The following is a 24,578-nucleotide window of genomic DNA, read 5'->3' as shown; positions in this document are numbered from 1 at the left end:
ATAGTTGGAAACAAAATGCTTCCTATTACATTTGTTGTCATGTTGAGTAGTTAAGTTTCAGAAACAATATAGTTACAAATGTTGATTAGTTAAGTTTCACAATCAATTGACATGTTTCATTATACATGTTTTGCTTATCCAATAATAGTGTCTTCCTATTTTTAATGGTACTAAATATATTGATAGATTGTAGAAATACAAAACAGGACTGCAAACAATCACTGGTATTACATGTATAAAGATGTATAAATGAGAGTATAAGTTTGTATAAATTTGTATAACTATGTATATAATTGTATACATATGTATGAAACCTGCTACATTAACAAAACTGCAACCATAATGAAAATACATACTTTGTTAAAGGACAAAAGCAACTGAAAATATTCATTCCATAAAGATTGGATTCTCAGTCCATATCCATGTCTTGTTTCCCTTTCAGAATTCCAAAAGTACCTGAAGAAGGTGTCTCAGGAAATAAAGGAAGAGGAACTGGGACAGGACCCATTTCATCCTTCGAAAATAATGGAAATATGGGTAACATAGGAGGAGTCATAACATACGGAATATTCTCTTGAACAGAGACGGATTCAGGATTTGAAATTATGGTAACAGACAAAGAAGCGGCTGAAACCGAGACTTGACTTTCACCAGCAGTAGCCAGAAAAGGATGAAAAATAGGCTGCATTCCATTTGGAATAACACAATGGTGAAAGAAGCAAAGTCGAATAGCTTGTAAAGGACAAAAGCAACTGAAAATATTCATTAAGATGTAATTCATTCACAACAACAATGTGTAATGACTGCCTCAAATTACATTCACATCTATAATATCCTTTAAGATTATCTCACAAGTAGCAGAATAGTTACAAAACTAGGCAACAACTCATTATACATAGAACAACTACAGTAAAATGAAAATAACAGAACTACTTTCTTGGTCGCCACCTCTTCCTCTTCTTCAAAAGTCTCCCTGTGATTTCATCATCACTAATTGCACCAGACTGTTATTTTTTCCTTCCATAATCCCATAACAGAGATCCCCACCTGGTGCGAAGTGTCTCAATGTCATAATTATCCTTTCGAATTTCTTTACCAAGGATGAAATACTCAGTAAAGCCAACAACAAAAGCACCACAATCACTGTAATTAAAAAGAAAAAAATCAGATTCAAATACGTACATTAATAGTAAAATAGTAAAACAATTGAGATTAACCTACCATTTGATCTGCTGGGGAACATTATTAATCAGATTAATTTGCAAAGCATCAGAATGGGATTTATCGGTATATGCACCATTGTTCCAATCAATGCCCTTATTCTCGACGTAAAAATCAGAACTCTTCAAGAAGTAAGGTATCAGAGTTGCATAAGGTAATGCAGCATCCAAAACATGTCTATCATTAAGAGCCCCACGGTTAGAGTCATAGATGTGGATGCATCTATCTACGAACGTAAACACCCCCAAAACCCAATGTCCCAATTTTGCTCTTCCGCGCTTCACAAAGATAGGGAATAAGACGTGGTCAACAGTGTGCCATAATGCATTTGCATCACAATAATAACCTCTGATGTACTCTTCTATCTCATGCCCGTCAGGAATCACTAAAGGATCTTGATTCACTTTGAAATCATTGTATATGGAGTTGATTTTGTTACCAAAGGCAAAGTTGGTTGTAGTAAACCGCATGGCAACACTTGTCCCATATTTTCCCCTCTTCCTCAAATAATAAAAGAGGACATCCAGGTGCTGAGATAAGAAATAAAACAGAACAACCATCACTACCAGATTTTTAAACTATAAGAACTTTATACACTATTATACATAGGTATACATATTTATACAAGGTTATACAAGGTTATACAATCTTATACTGTGATTATACAAAGCTATGTATACACTATGCAAGTCTCAAAACAACAAAGATATGCAACAAAAATAAAAAAGGAATTAGAACAGAAATTTATTAAAATACCATGTCAATCAAAGGGCGGCCACAATATGCAAGTGAGTGGAACCAATCTTTCTTGGTCACATAACACGAGCCAAAAGTAAAACCTTCCACAAGATTATTTACTTCATCGGGATATATATGTTTGGCACTTCAAATCACAAAAAATAAAAAGTAATCAGAACTACATTCATTGACAAGTATAAAATCAGAAAATCAAAGATTGAAGAAAGTGAAGATACTTTCGCCTCGTATCCATCTCATTATCAACAAATGCGCAAAACTCTTTAGCCAATGGCGACAATGTATCAAAATCATCAATTTCAATCGTGAAAGGATGCTTCATATCAAAAATGAGCTTCGGCGCCGATTTTGATGCTCCAGAATCAAAAACTGGCAAATATGGAGATTTGGCATATTTTCCTGGTATTCTCGGTCGAACTGAATGGTCAGGAGAAATGTAATCATCTTCTACTTTTATGATCGATTGTTTGTGAACCACAAGTTGGGACATCTGAGCTAAATCTTCATCACCAATGTCATCCCAAAATGTGTCATCCTTGACATCACCTGCTACCCCTTAGAAATAGAAACACAAATAATACAAAACTTCAAAAAGAAGAAAAGAAAAATCAGACCAAAAAAAAACCCAGAACAAATACCATTATAAACACCATCAGTAACTCTCTCGTTAGCTACCATATTATCTTGATTCATTTGATTGACAAAGTTAGGAACATCATCATATTGATAACCATCAAATTTGCCAAGACCAGATGTATTGTCATCAAACACGGGCTGGCGAATCTAATAAAAAATAATAGAATTAGAAGGCATGTTGAGAGAAGGCATAATTGTTGACTGATTTGGTTTTATCAGTAAACAATTACCTTAGAATCAGTAAAATCCTCCCTCGTTTGCTTGGGTTCCTTATTATTCGGAAAATTGAACACTTTTTCAAAGGAAGAAATGACATAGTTGTTGAGTGTCGTCACTGTATCAGTCAACTACAACAAAAGCAAATAAACAACCATGTTTATAACCAAAAAGTAATTATAAACTACAGAAAAGCTAAAGGTCCAGTACCTTTCCAACATCACTCCTTAGCTTCTCAACTTCATCATTCAAAAGATCAAGGCGCAAAAAAGGATCATAACTTGGATTAGGCTGTGGATTCATAGTCTGAGGACAAGGTCGTTTAGACTGTTGCTTTGCATTTTGAGGATAAGGTCTTGTAGACTGTTGCTCCATATGCTAAGGACAAGGTGAAGGTGCAGCAACAAAATCATCAGTGTGAGAGGCAGGAACAACAAGCACCTCCCGTAATGCAACATCACCGGCATTGACTTCAAAATTTTTGTCGATGTTCAGACTTGACATCTCTTCAGAAGTAGGGAAAATGTTACTATAGTTCAACTACAAGAAGAAAAAAACAGGATTACAATAGTAGAATAATACAGAAAAACTGAAATCATATATGAAGAAGTATTATGGTACAAAATGTTTACCTTGTCGACACTACACATGATCACGCCGCCAGTCAAATCCGCATATGATGGAGTGTTAGTCACTTTCCAATTAAGAATGTGTGGCACATTTGTGCCAACGCGAACAACTAGATTCTTATCAACCATTGAGCAACACTCAAAAAACCAAACCTGTAAAGCAAGCGGCAAACCTCCAAGCCTATACATTGTCAAATAATCGCATTGCCTGCCCCTCATTGTCCTTAAAACATCTTCAAATGACTTTTTTCCCCAAGGAAACATCTTATATTGGCCACTTTCGATGATATCAAAATCATCTTTGGTGATACCATGATTATTGGCATCAGAGAAGATGAAATGATGGACAAAAACCATCAAGTCCATCTTGAACGCATCTTCATCCGACTTCCACTCCTTTTGCTTGAAGCGATCAAGAAGCTCCTCCCTTGTTATGGCCTTTTTTCCATCTCCTGGAAAATACTTTTTCAACAACCTATTAACATCTGGTTTGTCATAGAAGGAGGCGTCGTCGTCTACACACTTCAAACCAGTGATAAGAGCAAACTCTACAATGCCAAAACGCAGCAAACAACCATTAATCTTCACCCATAACTCCCTTTCACTTCCCGGGACGACTTCCCTCAATAATATACAATGAATAAGTTGATTTTGAATTTTAAATTGAGGGAGGTCCAAGAAGTACCCAAAACAACTAGAACGGAACATCTGAAGCTGCGTGTCAGTCAAACATTGCTTCAAAATGTTCACAATATCAGGCTCGGTATGGGAACTAATCCTGTTGTGGAAATAATCAACTGGTTGTATATAGAAGTCCCCAACCTTGCATATAGGAAAATAACAAGAAATAGATCAACAACAAAAAATATACTAATAAATTTTATAAAACTATATATATAAGTATATCAGTACTTGTATAAAGATGTATAAACAGATGTATAACTTTGTATAAAACTGTATAACCATGTATAAATAAATAGCAAAACAGGGAATACCTTCAACTTAGCTTTTCTCTGATTCAATTTCTTCCGAATAGCAACCCTTTGTTCCCTCGATTGTAAATCAAGGCAAGACTCACCATCATCTTTCATCTTTCTCCTTTTCCGTTTAACATTGTAGACTTCATCATCTTCATTAAACAAATCATCTTTCAGCTTATCTGTTGATTTTGCAGGTCTGCCGCATTTCTTACTCGTTGGTCTAACAATGTTAACCAGAGTAGGAGTATTACTTGTTTGGGAACGAGTCATTCGACTGCTCCCTTGTTGCAACATTTTTGAAGGAGGAGGAGACTCGAAATCATCATCATCGGGAGCCTGCACATGCTTATTCGCTTCAGAAGAAGAGGGTGAGGGCAAGTCACTCGATGATTTAACTGGAGTGCCAGTATTTCTCATTTGAGAACGAGTCATCCGACTGCTCTCTGGTGGCAAGTTTTTAGGAGGATCAGCAGAATCAAAATCATCAACTTCTGGCGCCGGGGCATTTACATTAGATTCTGAATCAGGGCTTGAGGGCAACTCCCTCAATCGTTTCGTATAATCTAACCTAACGCCTTTTCCGGCAATCTTCCGTTTGCCTTTAGAAGCAGACATTTTTGAACGCATTTTCTACAATAAACCACACAAACAAAGCTTTAACAAAACAAACACAAAAGTTAAAGCAAACACAAAACTCACACTATAAAAAAACTCAAAAGTTAACCCAAAATGCCATAAACACAAAGCCAAGGCCAAAACAAAGCTTTAACAAAAGTGAACACAACTGAAGCAAAACAAACAAATGAAACTGTAACAAAACTCAAAATCTAAACAAAAATAAAAGCCATAAACTCAAAGCAGAGGTCAACTTTCCCAAATTTTAACAAAACTCAAAAAACAAAAAATTCTACCCTAAAAGTCGAAATAACAAACCATGCATTTCGTTTCATCAAGTTTAAGTCTCGAACGCAGAAACAAGGAACACAAAATCATCCGAAAAAACACAACAACATTGAAAAAAATTGGCGTGATCAGAAAAAGCAAAAAAAAATAAAAATAAAAAAACAAAATTCAAAACCAACATTGTAGGAAAAGCATAAAAGGAAACAAAAATTACCTCAAACTAAGATAGAAACCTCGAAAAGCAACTTGCACACAACAATGGAGTCGGTTATGGTCTGAAAAAATCGAGAGGAAGAGAGAGTGAAAAAAGCGTGAGGAAGAGAGCAACAGAGAAATTAAATTTAAAATATTAAAACGTTATGTTAAAGTGTGGACTACCGGGTAAAAATAAAATTTCATAACTTAGCCAACATGGGCTATGCCGGGTAAAGGCCTCAAATATGTGCTATTTTTGGGTGGGTTGTATGGCCCAAGTGACATAGAGTGTAATTTCTTCTAAAAATAATAGCCGAAAAACGTATAAAATTTGTATAATTTTATATATTTTTTCGACTATCAGATGTAAATAGTTTTTGGCACGGACTAAAAGTGATAATATCCCGAAATTATTCCAAAACCAATCCATCAAAATTTGAACGAATTGAAAATTATACTTTTATGTACTAAATTTGGTACTTCAGAATTCTATTACAAACCATTTGATTTACTGAGTTTAAATCTTATTATTTTTACTTATTTAATAACCTAATGTGTCTCGATAAAATTAGAAAAACATAAGTAGATCCAAATGAATAGAACTTTGTTAAAACCTAATAGAAAAATAACTAATTTACATCAGAGATCTGTAAGATAGTGTTCCTGTGCAAATGTAGTGTCCTAACTTACTACTTTTACACATTAACATGTACTCCCTCCGTCTTAAAGCCCGTTTGGGCATGAATTTTTTTTTTAATTTTTTTTTCGGAAAAAAGTTTCTTTTATTCGAAATTTTTGTTTGGCCACAAAATTTTTAATCTTCACTTGAAGATGACTTTTAAAATTTTTAAAAAATTTAAAAAACTCCAACAAAATTATACTCATGTCCAAACACAACTCTAATTTTCAAATACCATTTTCACTTGAAATTTTTCCCCACTTTTTTTCCAGAATTTTACAATTATTATGTCCAGACGCTCACTAAATTATTTGCCGTAGTTTCTAATAATAGTTGTCTTAAATTATTTGTCATTTTAAAAGTTCAAGATAAAATTAATTATTTTTTTCTCATTTTACCCTTAGTAGTAATTGTTCTTGAATATGGAGATGACACATAAATAGAAAAAATATTCAATGAAGATAGATTATATCTTAAGACATTAATAAGGGTAAAATAGGCAAAAAAAAAAACTTCTAATTAGTGTTTCTTAAGGGTCGTGTACTCGAGAAATATGATAGATAATTTGAGACAGAGGGAGTAATTAAGGAATTGAAAAAATAACGCTATATAATTGCTCTCAAAATAATAGCCGAAATATATATATATATATATATATATATATATATATATATATGAGACTTTTTCCTTCCTATACCATATATGAAACTTTATTACCAAAAATGTGCATAGTTTCATATTTACCCACCATGTTCACAGTTATTCTACAAAATATATACCAATCATTAAATATCAATTATTAGGAGATGATTCCTTCCTAATTAGGCGCGCTACAAATCTGGAAGTAAATATTCTTCCAGATATTTTTCAGCATTGACAACCATTAAAAAGTTTGAAAGCTTTGAATTCAAATTTGGATTTTCAAAAATCATTATTTGTTTGGACTGGGTGTTGTTGAAAATAATCGGGAATATAGTTTGGAGTTTATATCCTCAATTTTGAGGAGTTTTGGTGAAGATTAGACTTGGTTTTAACTGAATTTCAGATTGAAGAAGAAGAAGAAGAAGAAGAAGAAGAAGAAGAAGAAGAAGAAGAAGAAGAAGAAGAAGACATATTGCAAAAATTGTAGATAAATTGTAGATTATTTGTATTCTGATTGTAGATGCTTTATTTTCTGTTTTCACAAATAAAAAATGGCTAAAATTTCTACAAATCTTCTGAAAAAATGCAATTATGTCAAAAATCACAATTATGCTACAATTGAATGAGAATTGGGATATAAAAATTCAATGTACTCAGTTTGTAGATGTAACACCCCAAACATTGTTACAATATTTGCATTCTTGATTGAGCATTTTTTTTATAACGAGGAAATATTTTACTTTGCACTTCCTAAATATAGAATGGTCAATATATGAAAATTTCTTACTTTAGGTTGTGTTAATATTGGCAATGAAGTTTCATGGTGTTGCTATATGTAACACTTAATATTATTTTGTCGAGTTGTTAGTAAATATAGTATATAATTAAGTTTTGGGTTTCCAACATTTTGTATTTATCTAAGAATATTTAGTAGTCGGGGAACCATTTTATTTCATATCTGTCCATAAACTCCCTATTCTTCTACTCTTCAGAAACAAAGAAGAATAACTATCTACCTCTCTCTCTTTCTATCTCTATCTTTCTATCTCTATCTCTCTCTCTCCTCCGTAGGAATAAGAAGCTGAAGTTTCATAAAAAAAAAAACCATGGATTTCTACTAAATCAACGCATAAAATTCGTTTTTGGTGAAGATCAAGTTGCTCATCTTGGTAAGTTTCTAAACTCGTTTTTATACTAGACACCTACTAGTATTTTCTACATATCTTTTTGTACTGAGCTCCGATTTAAGTGATCCAGGACTTTCTGGAAAGGTATTTCATAAATCTATAATTCTTATGAAGAAACCAAAATTTAGTTTTGTTGGTATTTACCTAAAAAAGGATCAGAAAGTACAGGGCAGGTGTTGTCCAGATTTCCAGTTTTAGAAATACTCCATGTACTGCTGTTAGTAATTTTAGCATAACTTTTTGTTCAAATTTGATATGGAGATGATTCAAGATGTTCTGAAACGGTAAGACATAGATCTACAACTTTTGTAGAAAGTCTAGTTTGTCCGTATAGATATTCAAAACTGAGTCACAACTCAGAACAGTGATACTGTCCAGAATTTCTGTTTCAAACGTTTTTGGGTAATTTTCACCAATATCATGTTTAGTTGACTTGTTAAATCACTGAACTTATTTATATATTTGATTGTGTATTTAAGGTATATAAACCCTTGAAAAAAATCAAAGGGGAAGTGTTTGAGGAAGTGGACAGATTTGGTTTGTTTACGGCGTAGACGATTCGAACGTCCCCAAGTTGTGATTGAACTGTTTTGTGGTAAAACACCAAGGTTTGTGTATAAATTGTACTCTTTTTGCTTGCTGGAAATATGTTGAAATAACCTGATATTTTATTTTTCTTGTCTTCGAATTATATTGTTATATTCATATTATATCAAGTCTTGTAAGAAATTTGCTAAATCGCCCATTCGTACGAATTGTTTGATCATTTTGCATTCTTGTTGGGACTTTGTCCTTCTTGTGGCAGTGACTTGGTCACTCACTTGGCATGCCTCTTGAATTGGATCTTTTGCCATCTTGACTTTAGATTTGTAGTTCGTCTTGAATTATGGAACTTGTCCATGTTAAGTACGAACTAGGAAGCCATTTTTAATATGGTTCTTGATTCTCTTGTCTATTGGGTTTTGACCCTACTTGATTTGGGGCTTCGGTCCATCTTGATATCTGATTATGCTTAGTGTGATGGCATGACGTACATATTGGGCGAAAAATGGATATTTGGTATACTCTCTTAAATTGATAGTATACACTTTCTAGACTCTTGAACATTGTTATTGATATTTGGAAACACTTCAAAGTTTGATATTGATATGTTTGATATATTTGTTCACTTGTTTTAAATTATGTTAAATTGAGCTAACTATGACTGAAAAGGGGAAATTGGAGAATTTAATAACTCCAAGCCTAAAGTTTATACACCACTAAGCTTTATGCTTAGCGATAGTTATTTTCTATCGTAGGAAATATTCGGGATGAAATCTGAAGATGGTCAGGGTGAAGTAGTCTCTTTGGGAGAATTTATGGAGATCACATTTGCATATGCACCTTAGTTTGCATAGTTTTAGAACATGTACATGATATACATGATATACAGGATATATATATGTCACACTTATGTTATTTGGAGCCTTGTTGGATTTTAAAGACCAAAATCTTGTAACTTGAATTTGTAACCTATTTTATTGTATTAGGGTGTTTTAATAACTCAAGTCTTGTAATATGCTGAATTTACACTTTGTTTTGTAAATATGTAAAAAAAGAGAAAACTAGTTTCCTTTGTTTTTTTATATATACCCGATAGTTTGAAATGAACCTTTTTGCATGGGCCTACTTCCGCTACTAAAATTATTCTAAATATTTTTATTAATATCTCTTTTAATATTTTGTAAGTAGGAAATTAGATTTGTTTTCATAAGTAGTACCCTCTCAAAGGGGTTGCTACAGTAGATATTTTGTAGATAAATTGTAGATTATTTGTATTCTAATTGTAGATACTTTGTTTTCTGTTTTCATGAATCAAAAACGACTAAAACTTCTATAAATCTTCTGCAAAAAACACAATTATGTCGAAAATCCCAATTAAACTACAATCGAATGGGAATTGGGATATTAAAATTCAATATACCCAATTTGTAGATATTTTGTAGATGAATTGTAGATTATTTGTATTCTGATTGTAGATGCATTGTTTTTTGTTTTCACAAATTCAAAATGACTAAAACTTCTACAAAATCTTCTGCAAATAAACGCAATTATGTCAAAAATACCAATTAAGCTACATTGAGAATTGAGATATTAAAATTCAATGTACCCAGTTTGTAGATATTTTGTAGATAAATTGTAGATTATTTGTATTCTGATTGTAGATGCTTTGTTTTCTGTTTTCACAAATCAAAAAATGACTAAAACTTCTATAAATCTTCTGCAAAAAATGCAATTATGTCAAAAATACCAATTAAGCTACAATTGAATGAGAAATTGTACTAATGTCGAAAATACCAATTAAGCTACAAGCTACAATCGAACCTCAATTCCATTATCATCTATTAGTGACATAACTTGGGCAACGTTTGGAGTCTGGTTTATTGGACATGTGATGTTAGTCGATCCATTAATCCCGGTTTGAAGAAAAGTAGAATTCTCCAATATTACTTCAGTGCTACTGTGATAGACAGAAGAAGAGGACATAAGATGTTCCATAGATGATGACGTTTCACGTATTTGTTGAGCTAAAGAGGGTAGCCATTGATAGCGAAAGAAATCTCGAAATCGTAGGCTATTGACGTCGTAGTGCAGCTGTTTTGCATGTTTTTGAACTTTTGTTCTCCAGTAATTCTTAACCTCGAAGCTAAAACGTGGGAGGGGTGGGATATGCGGTACCTTGAATTAAGAAGGGATATACGCTGCATTAATTGTACCCTTAAAATACATTATGGTATAGAATTGGTAATGTGGTATACTAAATGTAATTATATCAAACCTTAAACATTGAGGGTAATAAGGTTTCCTATATGATATAGGAATGTAAAAATTCATATATATATATATATATATATATATATACATACATTCTGTATATTATATACAAAAATTATACAAATTTATATAATTTTTTGGCTATAAAATTTAAATAATTTCTGGCGCGGGCTAAAAATGAAAAAGCCCTTAGGAATTGCAAAGGTTCGGGGTTTTGGACGATGTTATGGGCTTGAAACCTGAACTAATGCCCTCAGCTTGGGCTTTCCACATGGATTTCTAGAGGTTTGGGCTGGAAACCTGAACCAATGCCCACTGATTTTTAATTACTTCTTACCCTTTTCTCTTTTTAAGTTCACTGATCCGCTTAAATTAAATAAGCAGTATTATGTAAAACCAATGTGTAATATGTATATAATCCTGAATAATTCATGTATAACTATGTATTATCAACTAGAATTAAAAAGGAGTCCGACCGTCTATTTGTATAAAGATCACAATCTAATTTTAGAATTCCGCAACCATTGAGCATTTGAGTTAGGTGTGATATTAAAATCAAACACGGGGAATAGTCTTACGCTCTTACCAGACTCCGTTACACGGAAATTTTATTTTGTGTCTCATATAACTGACAATAGTTGTATGAGGCAATTTTTTTGTCTCACAGTTTTGTGGACTCAGATTTCTGTGGATCCAGAAGTGTAAGATTGGGGTTCACAAATTTGTAAGACAAAAAAAACCCGTATAATTAGTGTAAGTTGTACGAGGCCGCAAAATAAAACTTTTGGAGTTACTCCCATCATTTACACTTTGCACGAAAATATCTAAGGCACCAGCAACGTAATCCAGATAACAACACAATCTCCATTCTCTTCCAATAACCAACCTCCACGTGTCAAAAAGCGCAGCTAGATCAGCACACCATGATATCGACACTAACTTTTCTGTGCTCTGTTCAATCACCAAAAGCATCATCAAAGATTCAAGTCTTCCCCACAAAAGACTACACTTTTTCTCAACTTTTCCTTTCTCTTTTGTCACTTATTTTATTGAGGCGCTGTGTAAAATCCAAGAAGGACAAGCGAAGAGATCTGAGTATGTCCATGGGCAAGAAAAATCGTAAATCCAAAACCAAAAGCAAGCGGAGAAAACCCAAGTTTTTAAGTCTTAGTCTTCAGCTTTCTGATAAAAAATCTCAACCGTCAGATCATGTGCCGATAACGTCCACCGCTAGCATTCATGATCATCAGAATTCTCAACAGCTCAATCTCTTTCCTCTACACCCAGAAAATTTAGTCGATGACAAAGACAGTTGCCACGATGAGAACGTGGCCCTGTTTTTCTCCGGCGCTGAAAACAGCGCCACTACTCTTACCGAACTTCTCACTTCTTCTAAGGATGAAATTGATAGCAACCAAAGTGGTCCAAATTACATGACGGTTTCATCATCGGAAGCAAGACTAAAGTATGCCGACACTTACAGGTAAAGGTAACAAATAGACGAGTTGAGTTAAACTTGGATTTGGATGAGTCTAATAAGGGGCGAAGCCACCTTTTGCTAAGAATGGTCAATTGATCACTCTTCGTCGAAATATAATATTTTAGACGTATATAATATGTATTGAACACCCTTTGTTACGAGTTTTTTTTTTACTTCCTTCAAACTGGAAACACCCTTGAGAAATTTTCAGACTTGGTCACCGAGTCTAGGGATTGTCATGATCTGTACCGTCTAAAGTTTGAGTATGTCTTACAGGGGAAAGCAAGGTGAGCTAGTACGGACAGCTCTGAGGAACAAAGAGAGGGAAAACAAGGAAGAAGAGAAGTGGGTTGTTTACTCCGACGTTGTTGATCTTGACCAACATAGTGAGACAACGAGGAAGGAGGAGGAAGTAAGCAGTTGTTCAATTGATCGTCCGAGGAAGAGAAATCAACAGCAGCAGTTGTCACTAAAGCTTGATTATGAGGAAATATTGAATGCTTGGTCAGATAAGGGTTCGCTTTACCTTCAGGCAGAATCGTCGCAGATCGTTCCTGATATCAATGGCGATTTTCTCAATTACGAAACGTCATTTTCATCCCACGTGAGATTCTCTAACCTTATTTTAAACAATTAAGGTTATGATTAAGACTTGCTAAATCGCGGTTAGTTGTCGCTTGTTACTTTGTTTAATGTTTAAATTAGGACGAAAATGACGATTGGTAATAGGAAAAGTTTTAGATTGAAAAAGTAGCTGAAGCAACTTAAATTTTGCAAAAAGAGATTAAACAAATAGCTGAAATTTTGGTCAACGGTAAAAGATCAGATAAGATAGGGCATTCCCTCGAGGCAGTTTCAGCTTTAGATAGGAGTTTCGCTTTCTTCTGCCGTCTGAAACTGCCTACACACTGTAATTTTCTTTTTCCACTCTTTTACTACTGTAGTTTTCTTTGGCCAAAAAAAAAAAGTAACCCGGGGCACATAGCAAGCTCCCGTTATATGCGGGGTCCGAAAAAAATCAGACCACAAGGATTTATTATACGTAATTTTACTCTTTTCACGGCTTGAACCCATAACTTTCTGGTCACATGGCAACAATCTTACTAGTTACGTCAAAGCTCCCTTGTGATTTTAGTTGGGGGAAAATATTTCATTTTTTTTTAAAAATACTTTGTTGTTGGCATCAAGTAGAGTACTAATTGAGGCAAAACAGCCATAAGGAGTCCTCTAGAGCTGTAAATCCCAAATATAACAATTGGTAAATTTTTGGTGAAGTGGTGGATTGATGCATTTTAATGTTGAAACAGCGTCTAGTACTGAGCAATTGATTGGCCTGTGTTCCGGGGCCCCTTTGAAATTCGCTTTTACTGAATTAGCTGAAGCTTTTTGTGTCCTTATTCGTTTGCATGCTGTAGATAGTAACTGTACCTCTCCATAAACACATAAGAAAAACATGTGAAGTTTGGTCCTACAACTCTATGCTGTCTTTTTATATAACCGAGGTGTATAGGTCAGTTTGCTCACTTCGTTTATCCACTGAGTATTTATTACCTATCATTAGAGGCGACTCATTTAGGATTTCTAGAACATGGATGCACTACTAAAAAGGAGAGGGAAAAAGTGCTAAGTGAGAATTGATCCTTATTTCTTTGATTAAATAATTAAGTATTGAACCAAGTGCAACATTCAACCTTTATGGAACATGGGTGCCAATACATAATACTGGACCAATTCTGAAAAATATGTACATAAAATACCTAGTTTGGCGAAGGAATCATGAGTTCACATGCCCTGAAATATGGGCTATAGATCCGCCCTTGCCTACCACCAACTTCGGTATCGGATAACCTAAAGCTTAAACAATCGGAATAGATCACCTAGTATTTTTGTGTCAACTGAAATTTACACCTAAGAGATCTCATGGTTCTCCTTCTACTTTCATTGGCAACACTATGATTGTCTTTTCGGAGGACGACAATTCATTTTATTAGTATATTATATTATAGTTCACATTCGCATTACTTTATGTTTGTAACTCTCTTTTAAGAGGAGGATAAATTAATATGAATGTGAATTATAATATTCGAATAAAAAAATGCATGAAAGTATGAATGTCATTAAATTATTCTCTTGAGATGGAGAAGTGTCATTAAATTATAAGTTGATTATAGTCTGGTGTGTGGTTAATTATACTAAAATATAGGACATACAGACTTCAATTTAATTTATGTTTGATTCTTGTGATTAACTTTTGTTTTCGACATTAGCTAGCTAGCTTTGGACGTGTTCGTCGTTATTCTAGCACTTTGAGGTATTATATTATGTTAGCCTTATTCTAGCACCAAATGTTCTATTATATGTATGCGTGTGTGTGTTCAACATCAAGCGTTTGGTGGTATCTCTTTTCCTCGAGTTCATTTCTACAATTTTTACTCTTAAATTTATGGTTTACGTTAAAATTACTAAGATTCTGATGAACTGAGTGTTACGACGCTATATCCACCTCTACTGTGTAAGATAGTTTGTTATTGGCAAGTTGGAAGTTGGATTCTTCCCACATCGGAAGAAAGAAGTTCCGTGCCTGTCATGTGAAACACTCCCGGGACCGACCTTACTCGTACCGTGCCTGTTAGTCTCGGAACTGATCATTATGAAATAGCACATAACAGGCACGAGATTGTCTTAACAGGCACGAGACTGACTCAACAGGCACGAGATTGTTTCAACAGACACGAGATTGTCTCAACAGGCACGAGATTAACTCAACAGGCACGAGATCCTAGAGTTAATTATTTATTTGAATTTTACATTCAAAATTCGAATAAATAGTCGTGTCTGTTTGTGAAACAAGACATCTTTTCTGAAAGGGTCTATTGGTTGCCTATAAATACACAAGAATTCCAACGAAGTGGAAATAAAAAATCACAAGTGTTACTACAGGCTTTGTTGTATCCTGAAGAGAATCGTTTTGTATTTTCCCTAAATTAGTATACAGACGATAACTCTTTAAGGACAGTCGATTTTGACGCCTCAAAGCCAATTTTGTTTATTATTTTTCTAACATACTGATGAGGCATATTGTTTTCATTCTTGGTGTGAATTGTGTAGGGGCTAATGGGTGGGTGGGATAGCAGTACAGTTCTATATAGAGTGCCAGAATTTATGGCAAGTGAACAAAGTGGAGGCAGAACCACAGAAAGTTTACAAGAGGATGAGTTGAAGGTAGGACGAAGAGAAGCCAGTGTATTAAGGTACAAAGAAAAGAGACAGAACAGACTCTTCTCTAAAAAAATTCGTTATCAAGTTCGGAAGCTCAACGCTGAAAAGCGCCCTCGCGTTAAGGTACTGTATAATGAGTAACATTTTACTTATTTACTCCTTATGCCATGAAAAAAATGTCCTAATTATTCGTTTGAAATTAATGCATAAATAATACATAATTGGTAATAGGTAAAGGATAAAGGTTCAAATTTGTCCATGCACTATATGAAATTATTCAATTTTGTGTTCCGTTAAACTTTTGGTCCATTCATGACTTGCAGTTAGCAAATTGTCTAGTATTCGCCCATTGCCATTAACGTAGCTATAGTATGGAGTGTTCACATGTCCAAGTTATATGAGAAAAAGGTCTAATTTTATCCCTTAACTTCAGATTACTATCGGATTGGATATCAAAAGTTGCTATTGGCAGGGTAAAATTAGACTCTTGTGGTCCGGTCCTTCCTTGGACCCCGCGTATACAGGGGCGGATTTATAGGTGTAATGATGAGGCACGTGAACACATGGTCTCTTCGTAAAACTTGATATTTTATCTACATATTTTCAAAAACTGGTATAATGTTAACTGTTGGCACCCATGCTACAAAAAGATTGTATGGTGCGTTTGGTTGAAGGTTAAGCTATTTACCAAGAGGTATAGGAATCAATTACCACTCAATACATTTTTTTTCTCCTTTTTTTTAGTTGTGCACCCATATACTAGAAATCCTAAATCCGCCTCTACGCACGTAGCGAAAGCTTAGTGCACTGGCTTGCTATATAAAATTAGACCAAAAGTTTAACATAGGGCAAGTTGATCATTTTTGAATAGTACATGAGCAAACTTGACACTTTTCCCCTATGTAATTGTGAATATCATGGTCTTGACATCAGATCATATTCTAATGTTGCCTTTTAACTTTTCTGCATTTCATATTTGCAGGGAAGATTTGTTAAGAGGGATTGAAGCGTGTTTTACCTGATTGTGGAGTTAATATGTTATGAATGGAAAACGGGATGATTTGTAGTCTGGATATTGTAAATGAACTCTTAAAAGGAGAAGCATGCCCAAAAGCAACTCTTATCAATCAATGAATAAAATTGTAATTCGGGGCATATAAATGAGCAAATGCAGATATGTAAGTTCATTTTGTTCAGATATTAATTACTGTTAACTTTCCCAAACGTTCAAATAGAGTCTTGGTTCCAAGTATAGAGAGAAAAGAAGACCACTAATCAATTGTCTCATCTCTGAAAACTGAGTGAGGAGAATTTGTAAAACCTGTGATCACTACTAGAAATTCGGCCTAAATCGATCACTGTTGACTGAACTGGTCGGTCATTACATTAATTATTTTTTTTACGAAACCGACCAACTTTAGTCGGTCTTTTTTTAGTGCAAAAATGCGGAAAATTATTTTTGTGTCACGCAAAATTTATTTTTCATTTAAAATAAATTCAAATTAATATTCGAAAACCAGATGGAAATCGGTCGGTTTTTTATGTTGGTCAATTTAAAAAACCAACCGATTTCGGTCGGTAATTTTATTTTTTAATAAAACCGCCCGACATCAGTCCAATGAAAATGCAATTAAAACAAAATAAACCAATGATCTAGTGGTAGAATAGTATCATGTCATAGTACAAACCTCGATTCGATTCTCAAATGGTGCATTTTTTAATTACATAATTAAAAAAACCGACCAATTCGGTCGGTTTTTTCGATAATTTTTTCTTTTTGGAATTTAATTGATCGACCGAAGTCGATTGAAAATACAGACTGAAGTCGGACGGTTGGCTCTACCGACCATGTGATTACCGACCGCCTCGAATCGATTGATTTTCGGTCAATTTTTGTCTATTACCAATCAATATCAGTCAATTTTTTCAATCGATTTGCCCCTTTTTAGTAGTGAACCAAGCTGCTGATCACTCTGGTCACTCATATCAAAGTAAAAGAGCCAAAAGCCCTTGATCGTGTTGTCGCTAACACTAAAATTAATAGATGTAAAGATAAATCAAGTGAAAATGGTGCGCTCGTTGTGACAATTTCTAAAGAAGAGGTGAAAAACTCTTTCTCCAAAATAACCGAGATTGAAAAAAAGAGAGACTTATAGGGTATATTTGGTAGGAAGGAAAATATTTTCCACGAAAATAAAGTCTTTTTAGTTGTAACACTCAATTAATAAGTGCTCTGTAAATTGTGTTTATACTTCGTAACGTTGTACACTGTGAATGCCGTTTCATATTTTCTCTATAAGTTTTCTTTTGATTAGTAAGTGAACCTTGGCTTATCCATGCTTTCTAATTAGTTCTTTACGGAAAATAAAAATATATATAGAATATGTCTAATAGTAAAAATAATGAATTCACAATCTTAAGAGGAACCGTTTTAATTTCTCTCTATGTATACGATCAACTTGGTATTTGAATCCATTCGATTTCGGATAATTTGCAAAAATATACAACCAAACACAATACATCGCATTAACGTAATCATATTTTGCAGCGTACACTGCATAGTCTATGTTATTTTTGCAATAATATTTATACATTTTTATACATTGTTATATAATATTTACACGCCAATATAAGCATGTATCTATGACTTTGTATAAAAGCGTAAAATAATGTATAAACATGTATCAATCTTGTATAAAATATATAAAGATGGCTCAAGCTTAAGCTTTCATCATGCCAAAAGCAAGGGATATTTATATGACAAAAACAAAAACATTATTTCAATAGAAAATCGCTAGTCCCTTCGGGGACATCCAATAAAGAAAATAAGGAGATTACTAGAATGCTACATTAGTTTTTCTCAAAAAAGAAATTCTACTAAAAGATTCAAGAAAGTAAAATAAATTAGTTGATTAATCACAAAAACACAAAGAAAAAAATGTCACCGTTCTTAAAATATATACCGTCAGAAAACTAAGAACATTTTGGCTTCGGGGAAGTATGACTCTTCGGTGTTTCATTTACGCGAGCAATTCCAAGATTGTCATTACTCGAGGAGGTCAGGCTGTTTGAGTGCCATGAAACACCAACTACTCTCTTTGAAGGTCTTCGCCGCCACTACCTAAATCTAGTGGGGAGTTTTAGGGATGGCAATACGGCAAGTCAAAAGCAGGGTAGGGCATGGAAGGGGTTAAATGGGGCAGGGCAGGTTGAAGATTTAGCGAGGCAGGGCGGAGCAGGGCTCAATTTTTTTTATAGCAGAGCGGGGGCAGGGCAGGTTGGAGATAAGCTAATTAGTTTTATGTTTACGGTTTTATTATCACTGCCCATAAGAAATACTATAAAAAACTTCTGCAAATGAAGAAATGGGGAAGAAACAAAGTGCTTGGGCCCCACTACCAATATAAGACCCATGTCGTTGGATTTTTTTAACCCAATTTCAATTTACTGTATTTGTAGAAAATATTGGGTCCACCCATAAGGGGTGCTCTAAAGTCCAATAAGGTTATTAGTTGATCCTAATATTTCTTATATAAGTATACTTAGTGTGTACACCAAAAAGGACATTGAGCAGTATTTTTTTTCCCATGCTCTCTCTATCTCACAATCAAACTGGGGTTTAGACTCTGAGCAGTATTTTTCCCATGCTCTCTCTATCTCACAATCAAACTGGGGTTTAGATTATGAAATTGGGGGTTGCTCCAATACACCATGACAACCACCGCCGACCAGTAATTCTAGCCACGGTTCAGTCCGTTTTCGCTTCCGCTTTACGAAGAACAAGTAAGTTCTCATTTTACGATTTACGCGCTATCTAATATGTTTAGATTATTGTGTGTTTCTTCATTGATATCAGAGCCACAGGCTGATTTTCCGGTCCAAAAAATTAATAGAATAATTCTAATTCTTTTCTACGTGAATCTGGAACTATGTGTTTATTTATTTTGAATTTTCTGTGCAATTGGAAGTGGTTAATCTATTCAACTTTCGAATGATATTTTTTTATCAATTCAAATAGAAATCAGTTTCTAGAATTGAAGAAAATATATACGTAAGTTGAATTTAGATCTATGAATATTTTATTAATATTCTGTATGTAATTGACAACAATTTTCGATATTGATTTGGAACAAAGTTTTGAATCAATGTTTGTTCAAGCATAATCTGATAGTTTTTTTTTAAATCAATTTTTCGAAATTGATCCAAAAAAAATGGAGCTAGGTGCTCCGACAATGGTGGCCAGCAGCGACTATGAAGGGGAGAAAAAGAAGAATAGACCAAGATTCTCTCTCCCAAAATAGAAGCAGAGGCTTCAATTTTGTTTGGCCACTGCCAAGAAAAAGAGAGTTAAGATTTGGAGCTTTGTGTCCCATGGTTGACGGCCTTAAGGACTTAAAGGAAGAAGATGATAAAACTAGATTTTATTTCTTTTTTCAAGTCAAAACAAATAGTTAGAATACTTTATGTTATTAATAAAATTAAAAAAATTAAAAAAAGATGAAAATTCATGGAGCTTGGTGCTCTAGATCTTTGCGGCTGTTGATGCTAAAAGGAGATAAGGGCTTCTTTTCTTATAAGCCTTTCATAATAAAGGAGATAAGGCTTAATTCCTTATCTCTGAAGTTGACACCAACATTATTGGGTTAAAGACCCATCTCAAAATGGCTTAAGTTTTTTGAGTTTCTTCTATGTTCTAAAATGGGAAATTTTCGTTCCTGCATCATATAGGAAATTATATTACCAAATATGTTCATAGTTTGCATATTACTCGTCATGCTAATAGTATTTCTATAAAATATAAACAATTCATTAAATAAAGAATCATTGTAGTTGTAAGTTTCCTTATTTAGGCGTGCTAATATTGGGGAATTAAATATTCGTTCAGATATTTTACAATGCAAATCACGCATTAATAATTATCGGTTGTTTCGAATCAAAATTTAGCGACTCGATTTTTGCGATACACTGTGTTCAACATTTTTTCTGGTCTCACAAATCAAAAACGACTAAATCTTCTACAACAAACACAATTATGTCCAAAATCCCAATTATGCTACAACTGAATGGGAATTGAGATAACTATGGGAGATTTAGAGAATTTCAGGTCGATGGCATTGTAGTCGATGAGGATGCGAGTTATAGTCTATTGATTCTACTATCACAACAATTAATGATCGATACATCCGAAAAAATTATAGAAATCAAATACATTGTCAACAAGCATTGTCCTCCAATGGAAATTAGGAACGATATGAGTGTTCGTGTATACATGTAAACGAAAAAGGAAAACCAAAACTTAGGATCATATCCGCTATGTATAACTGTTCGCGATTTCAATATGGAATTGAGTATCACCAATGAGAACACAGTTGCAGGTTTGTGCTGTTACATTTTCTATCAAATTCTGGTTGTATATCAATGTTCTACACTTTATCTACATTTTATCTACAAATAAACTACATATTAGAGTAAATATATATATCAGTATGGATTTTCACAATATCTACAAAATTGCTACATTTATTCTACAATAAAACTACATATCATTTGAAAAATAAATATGAAATACAGAATTTTAATGTTTTGACAAATTATCTACAAAATTTCTACAAACTTTTCATAACAGTATTTATCTTTATTTTCATGCAGGTTCTTTTGGAACACTAAAGTTACTTGATATGCCAACATCTCCCATTATAGAGGAATATGAAAGTATAATAATAACATATAGTACACCAAGTTTTATTAAAATAGGACAAGTATACCAAGACAAGCAAACAATTGCAACTGCAATGGAGCACTATTCTGTCATGCACAAGTTTCAACTCAGGGTTAAAAGATCTAGTGCTAGAAAGTATGAACATATGAATGGTCAAAGATCATTATTTTTTTAATTTTGTAGTTTATTTGTAATTTCTTACTTCTTCAGTTTTTCCTTGTGATAATGTTTATCAGTATGGTAGATGAATTGTAGTTATGTTGTATATAAATTGTATAATGTGATCATTTAAGCTAAAAGAGTCTTTTTTTTTTAAATCTACATTTTAAACTAGTGTTTAAATTGTGTTTATTTTGTAGCTACTGGCTGCTATGTGTTGGTGAAAATTGTACATGGCACTTCAAGACAACTAGCATAAATGATTCTGCAATGTTCAAGGTCAGAAATTTCAACAGCCGGCACACATGCTCTTTAATGGACAATACATTCATACAACGCAAACCTACTGCTATGGTAGTTGGTAGCATGGTTATTCCAAAATATTCTGATCCTAAGACAATTTACACACCAAAAGACATACAAACTGACATGTTGTCTGAACATGGCGTGAATCTAACCTACATGCAAGCTTGGAGAGCAAAGGAAAAGGCTTTACAGTTTTTGAGAGGTCATCCTGCTGACTCCTACAGCAAATTGCCTAGTTATTTGTATATTCTGGAGAAGACTTATCTGGGGTCTATAGTTAAATTGAAGAAGACAGATGATGACTGCTTCTTGTATGTATTTGCTGCGATTTGTACGTCGATCAGCGATTGGGAATATTGTAGTCCAGTTGTAGTAGTTGATAGGGCCTTCTTAAAGTCAACATGTAGGGAAATAATGCTAACAGCTAGTACAATGGATGCAACAGATATTGAAGTTTTATTGTAAAAATATTATAGCTTGTCTGATTTTTGTAGTACTTGTAGATATATTGTAGAAAAATTGTAGTTTGTATGTGTATGTCTTCTTCTGCATTTTTTCTACAGCCAATTAATTGTTTTTTGCCTCATAATGTAGGTACCATATTACCATTAGCATATGTTGTTGTTGATTTAGAAAATGACGCATCATGGAAGTGATTTTTTGAGCAATTCAAACATGCATATGGTGAAAAACCAAATATGTGTGTTGTTTCGGATCGAAATGAGAGTATCTCGAAGGCAACATCTATTGTTTATCCCGACATGCCACATTATTCTTGCATGTGGCATATTTGGACAAATATAAGGGCAAAGTTCAAGAAGGGACATCTAAAGTTAAGCAAATTGTACTTTGCCACGACACGGTCATACACACTTGATGAATTTAATGAAAGGATATCAAAGATTGAAGAGATTGACCCGCGTGTTAAAGCATACTTATACGATATTGGCTATCATAGATGGTCTCGAGTATATGCTAAGGTGAACAGAACTTGGACTAAGACATCAAACATTGCAGAGCCGTTGAATGATGTAACAAAATATACAAGAGAGCTGCCGATAGTAGAACTATTATAATATATGAGAACTCTTCTTGAACGTTAGACAAAGGAAAAGTTATTGAAAGCAAAGGGTACATTCACGTACCTTGGGTTTAAATTCAACAAAGAGTTGGATGACAATAGAATATTGTTGCACAAGCTTAGAGTAAGATCTGATCATTTATTGCATCAAATTAATTTATACAGGACAATGTAGATAATTTGTAGAGATTTTATATTTAACCGTATATGAATTGCTTTTTTGTTTGTAATGTAATTGTAGGTGAGGGCTTCAACAGACTATATCCATACAATACTAGATAGTGTGAGGCGCTATATTGTTTGTCTTGAAAAGAAGAGATGTAGTTGTAGGCAATTCCAGCTTGATGAACTTCCTTGTCCACATGCTTTGGCTGCTTTAAGACACAGGGATGAGTCTTTTGAACAATATTATTCTCCTTATTACACAAGGGAGAACCTCTTGCGTACTTATGAAATACCAGTAAATCCCTTGCCTGATGAAAGCAAATGGAATGTGCCATAACATATATCTGAAGAAGTAGTAAATCCACCTACAAGAGGGAAAAGGCAGCGAGGAAGACCTCAAAAAGAAAGATACAAAATATATGATGAAATAAATTCAAAGAAGTACAAGGTTTCATGTGGCAACTGCGGAGAAGAAGGGCATAACAAACGATCTTGCAAAAATGCACCCAAAAAGAAATAAAATTTTATGTAGTTAACAGAATATTTCATAAAAATTGTTGTTGAGTTCAGGATAACAGAATTTGATGTGTAATTGTTAAGGTTTTTTAAGATCATAATGTATAGGATTTTTCTGTATTGAGATAATACTTTCATAGAGTGATTTGTTTATGAATGGTTTCTATATATGTAATCTACCACTTTTTTACTATCTCTAGCATCCTTTACATAGTTGTTAATGTTTTGTGCAATTTATCTACAATACAACAACAAAAAAATTACATTAACTGAAGTTTACAGAGTAACTACATTATAAATCAGTAGGAAAAAAGTTATATACTAAAATATTGTAGATCAAGTACTATTTACATTCAACAAATGAATATAAAAGCAACAAAACACATTGTTAAATATTTTCCAAAATTATGTACAAAGTCAACTGCAAAAAAAACTATAATAGCTGAAGCTGACATAATAACTAGATTATGATTCAGCTAGAAAGAAGTTATATGCTAAAATAATGTATATCAGGTATTGTTTACATTCAACAAATTGAATGTAAAAGCAACAAAATATTTAGTTACTGATTTTTACACTTTATCTATAGGAAAACAACAAAATAACTACATATTTTTGTGTTGACAGAATAACTGTATAAAAATTCAGTTGAAAAGGATTTATATGCTAAAATAATGAAGATCAAGTAATGTAAACATTCAACAAATGAATATAAAACCAACAGAATATTTTCATTTGAACTACACTGGATAAGAAAAAAAAAAGGCTACTATAATTGTAGCGCAAGTCTGCTATAATTAAACACAACAATATTGTTCAAAAACATGTCTACCATCTTTCTTCTAAACTAGCATCAACTAAACAATTGTACTACATGTTCCATACAAAACATTACAACTACTTCTTCATCCTCTAGACTCGTGTTTTCTCATTCAAAGCTGGTGCATCTTTTCTAATTGCCAATTTGCATGTCACCTCACTTTCACTAATTGCCCCATGCTCTTGCTTCTTTCTAGCATAGTCCCAAAGTAGCGCTCAATAGCGTCTACGATATTGGTCAACATCAGAAAGGTCT

General features: G+C 33.6%; 2 protein-coding genes across 2 annotated transcripts; both read left to right on the top strand.

The window, feature by feature from the left end:
* Positions 1-11,766: 11,766 nt before the first annotated feature.
* On the top strand, positions 11,767-16,781 carry LOC104245733 (zinc finger protein CONSTANS-LIKE 16-like). The gene is made up of 4 exons (XM_070167619.1): positions 11,767-12,341; positions 12,615-12,942; positions 15,447-15,680; positions 16,540-16,781. Exons 1-4 carry the CDS (start codon positions 11,782-11,784, stop codon positions 16,561-16,563), a joined length of 1,146 nt encoding a protein of 381 aa, XP_070023720.1. The 5' UTR covers positions 11,767-11,781; the 3' UTR covers positions 16,564-16,781.
* A 5,721-nt stretch (positions 16,782-22,502) lies between these two features.
* Positions 22,503-23,324, top strand: LOC138886474 (uncharacterized). Its single transcript, XM_070167586.1, has 2 exons — positions 22,503-22,772; positions 23,064-23,324. Exons 1-2 carry the CDS (start codon positions 22,503-22,505, stop codon positions 23,322-23,324), a joined length of 531 nt encoding a protein of 176 aa, XP_070023687.1.
* Positions 23,325-24,578: the final 1,254 nt, after the last annotated feature.

The sequence above is a fragment of the Nicotiana sylvestris genome, chromosome 2, assembly GCF_000393655.2.
Source record: "Nicotiana sylvestris chromosome 2, ASM39365v2, whole genome shotgun sequence".
In the NCBI taxonomy this organism is placed as follows: domain Eukaryota; kingdom Viridiplantae; phylum Streptophyta; class Magnoliopsida; order Solanales; family Solanaceae; genus Nicotiana; species Nicotiana sylvestris.
Note: the sequence above shows the minus strand (reverse complement) of the source record. Positions and strands in the feature narration are given on the sequence as shown.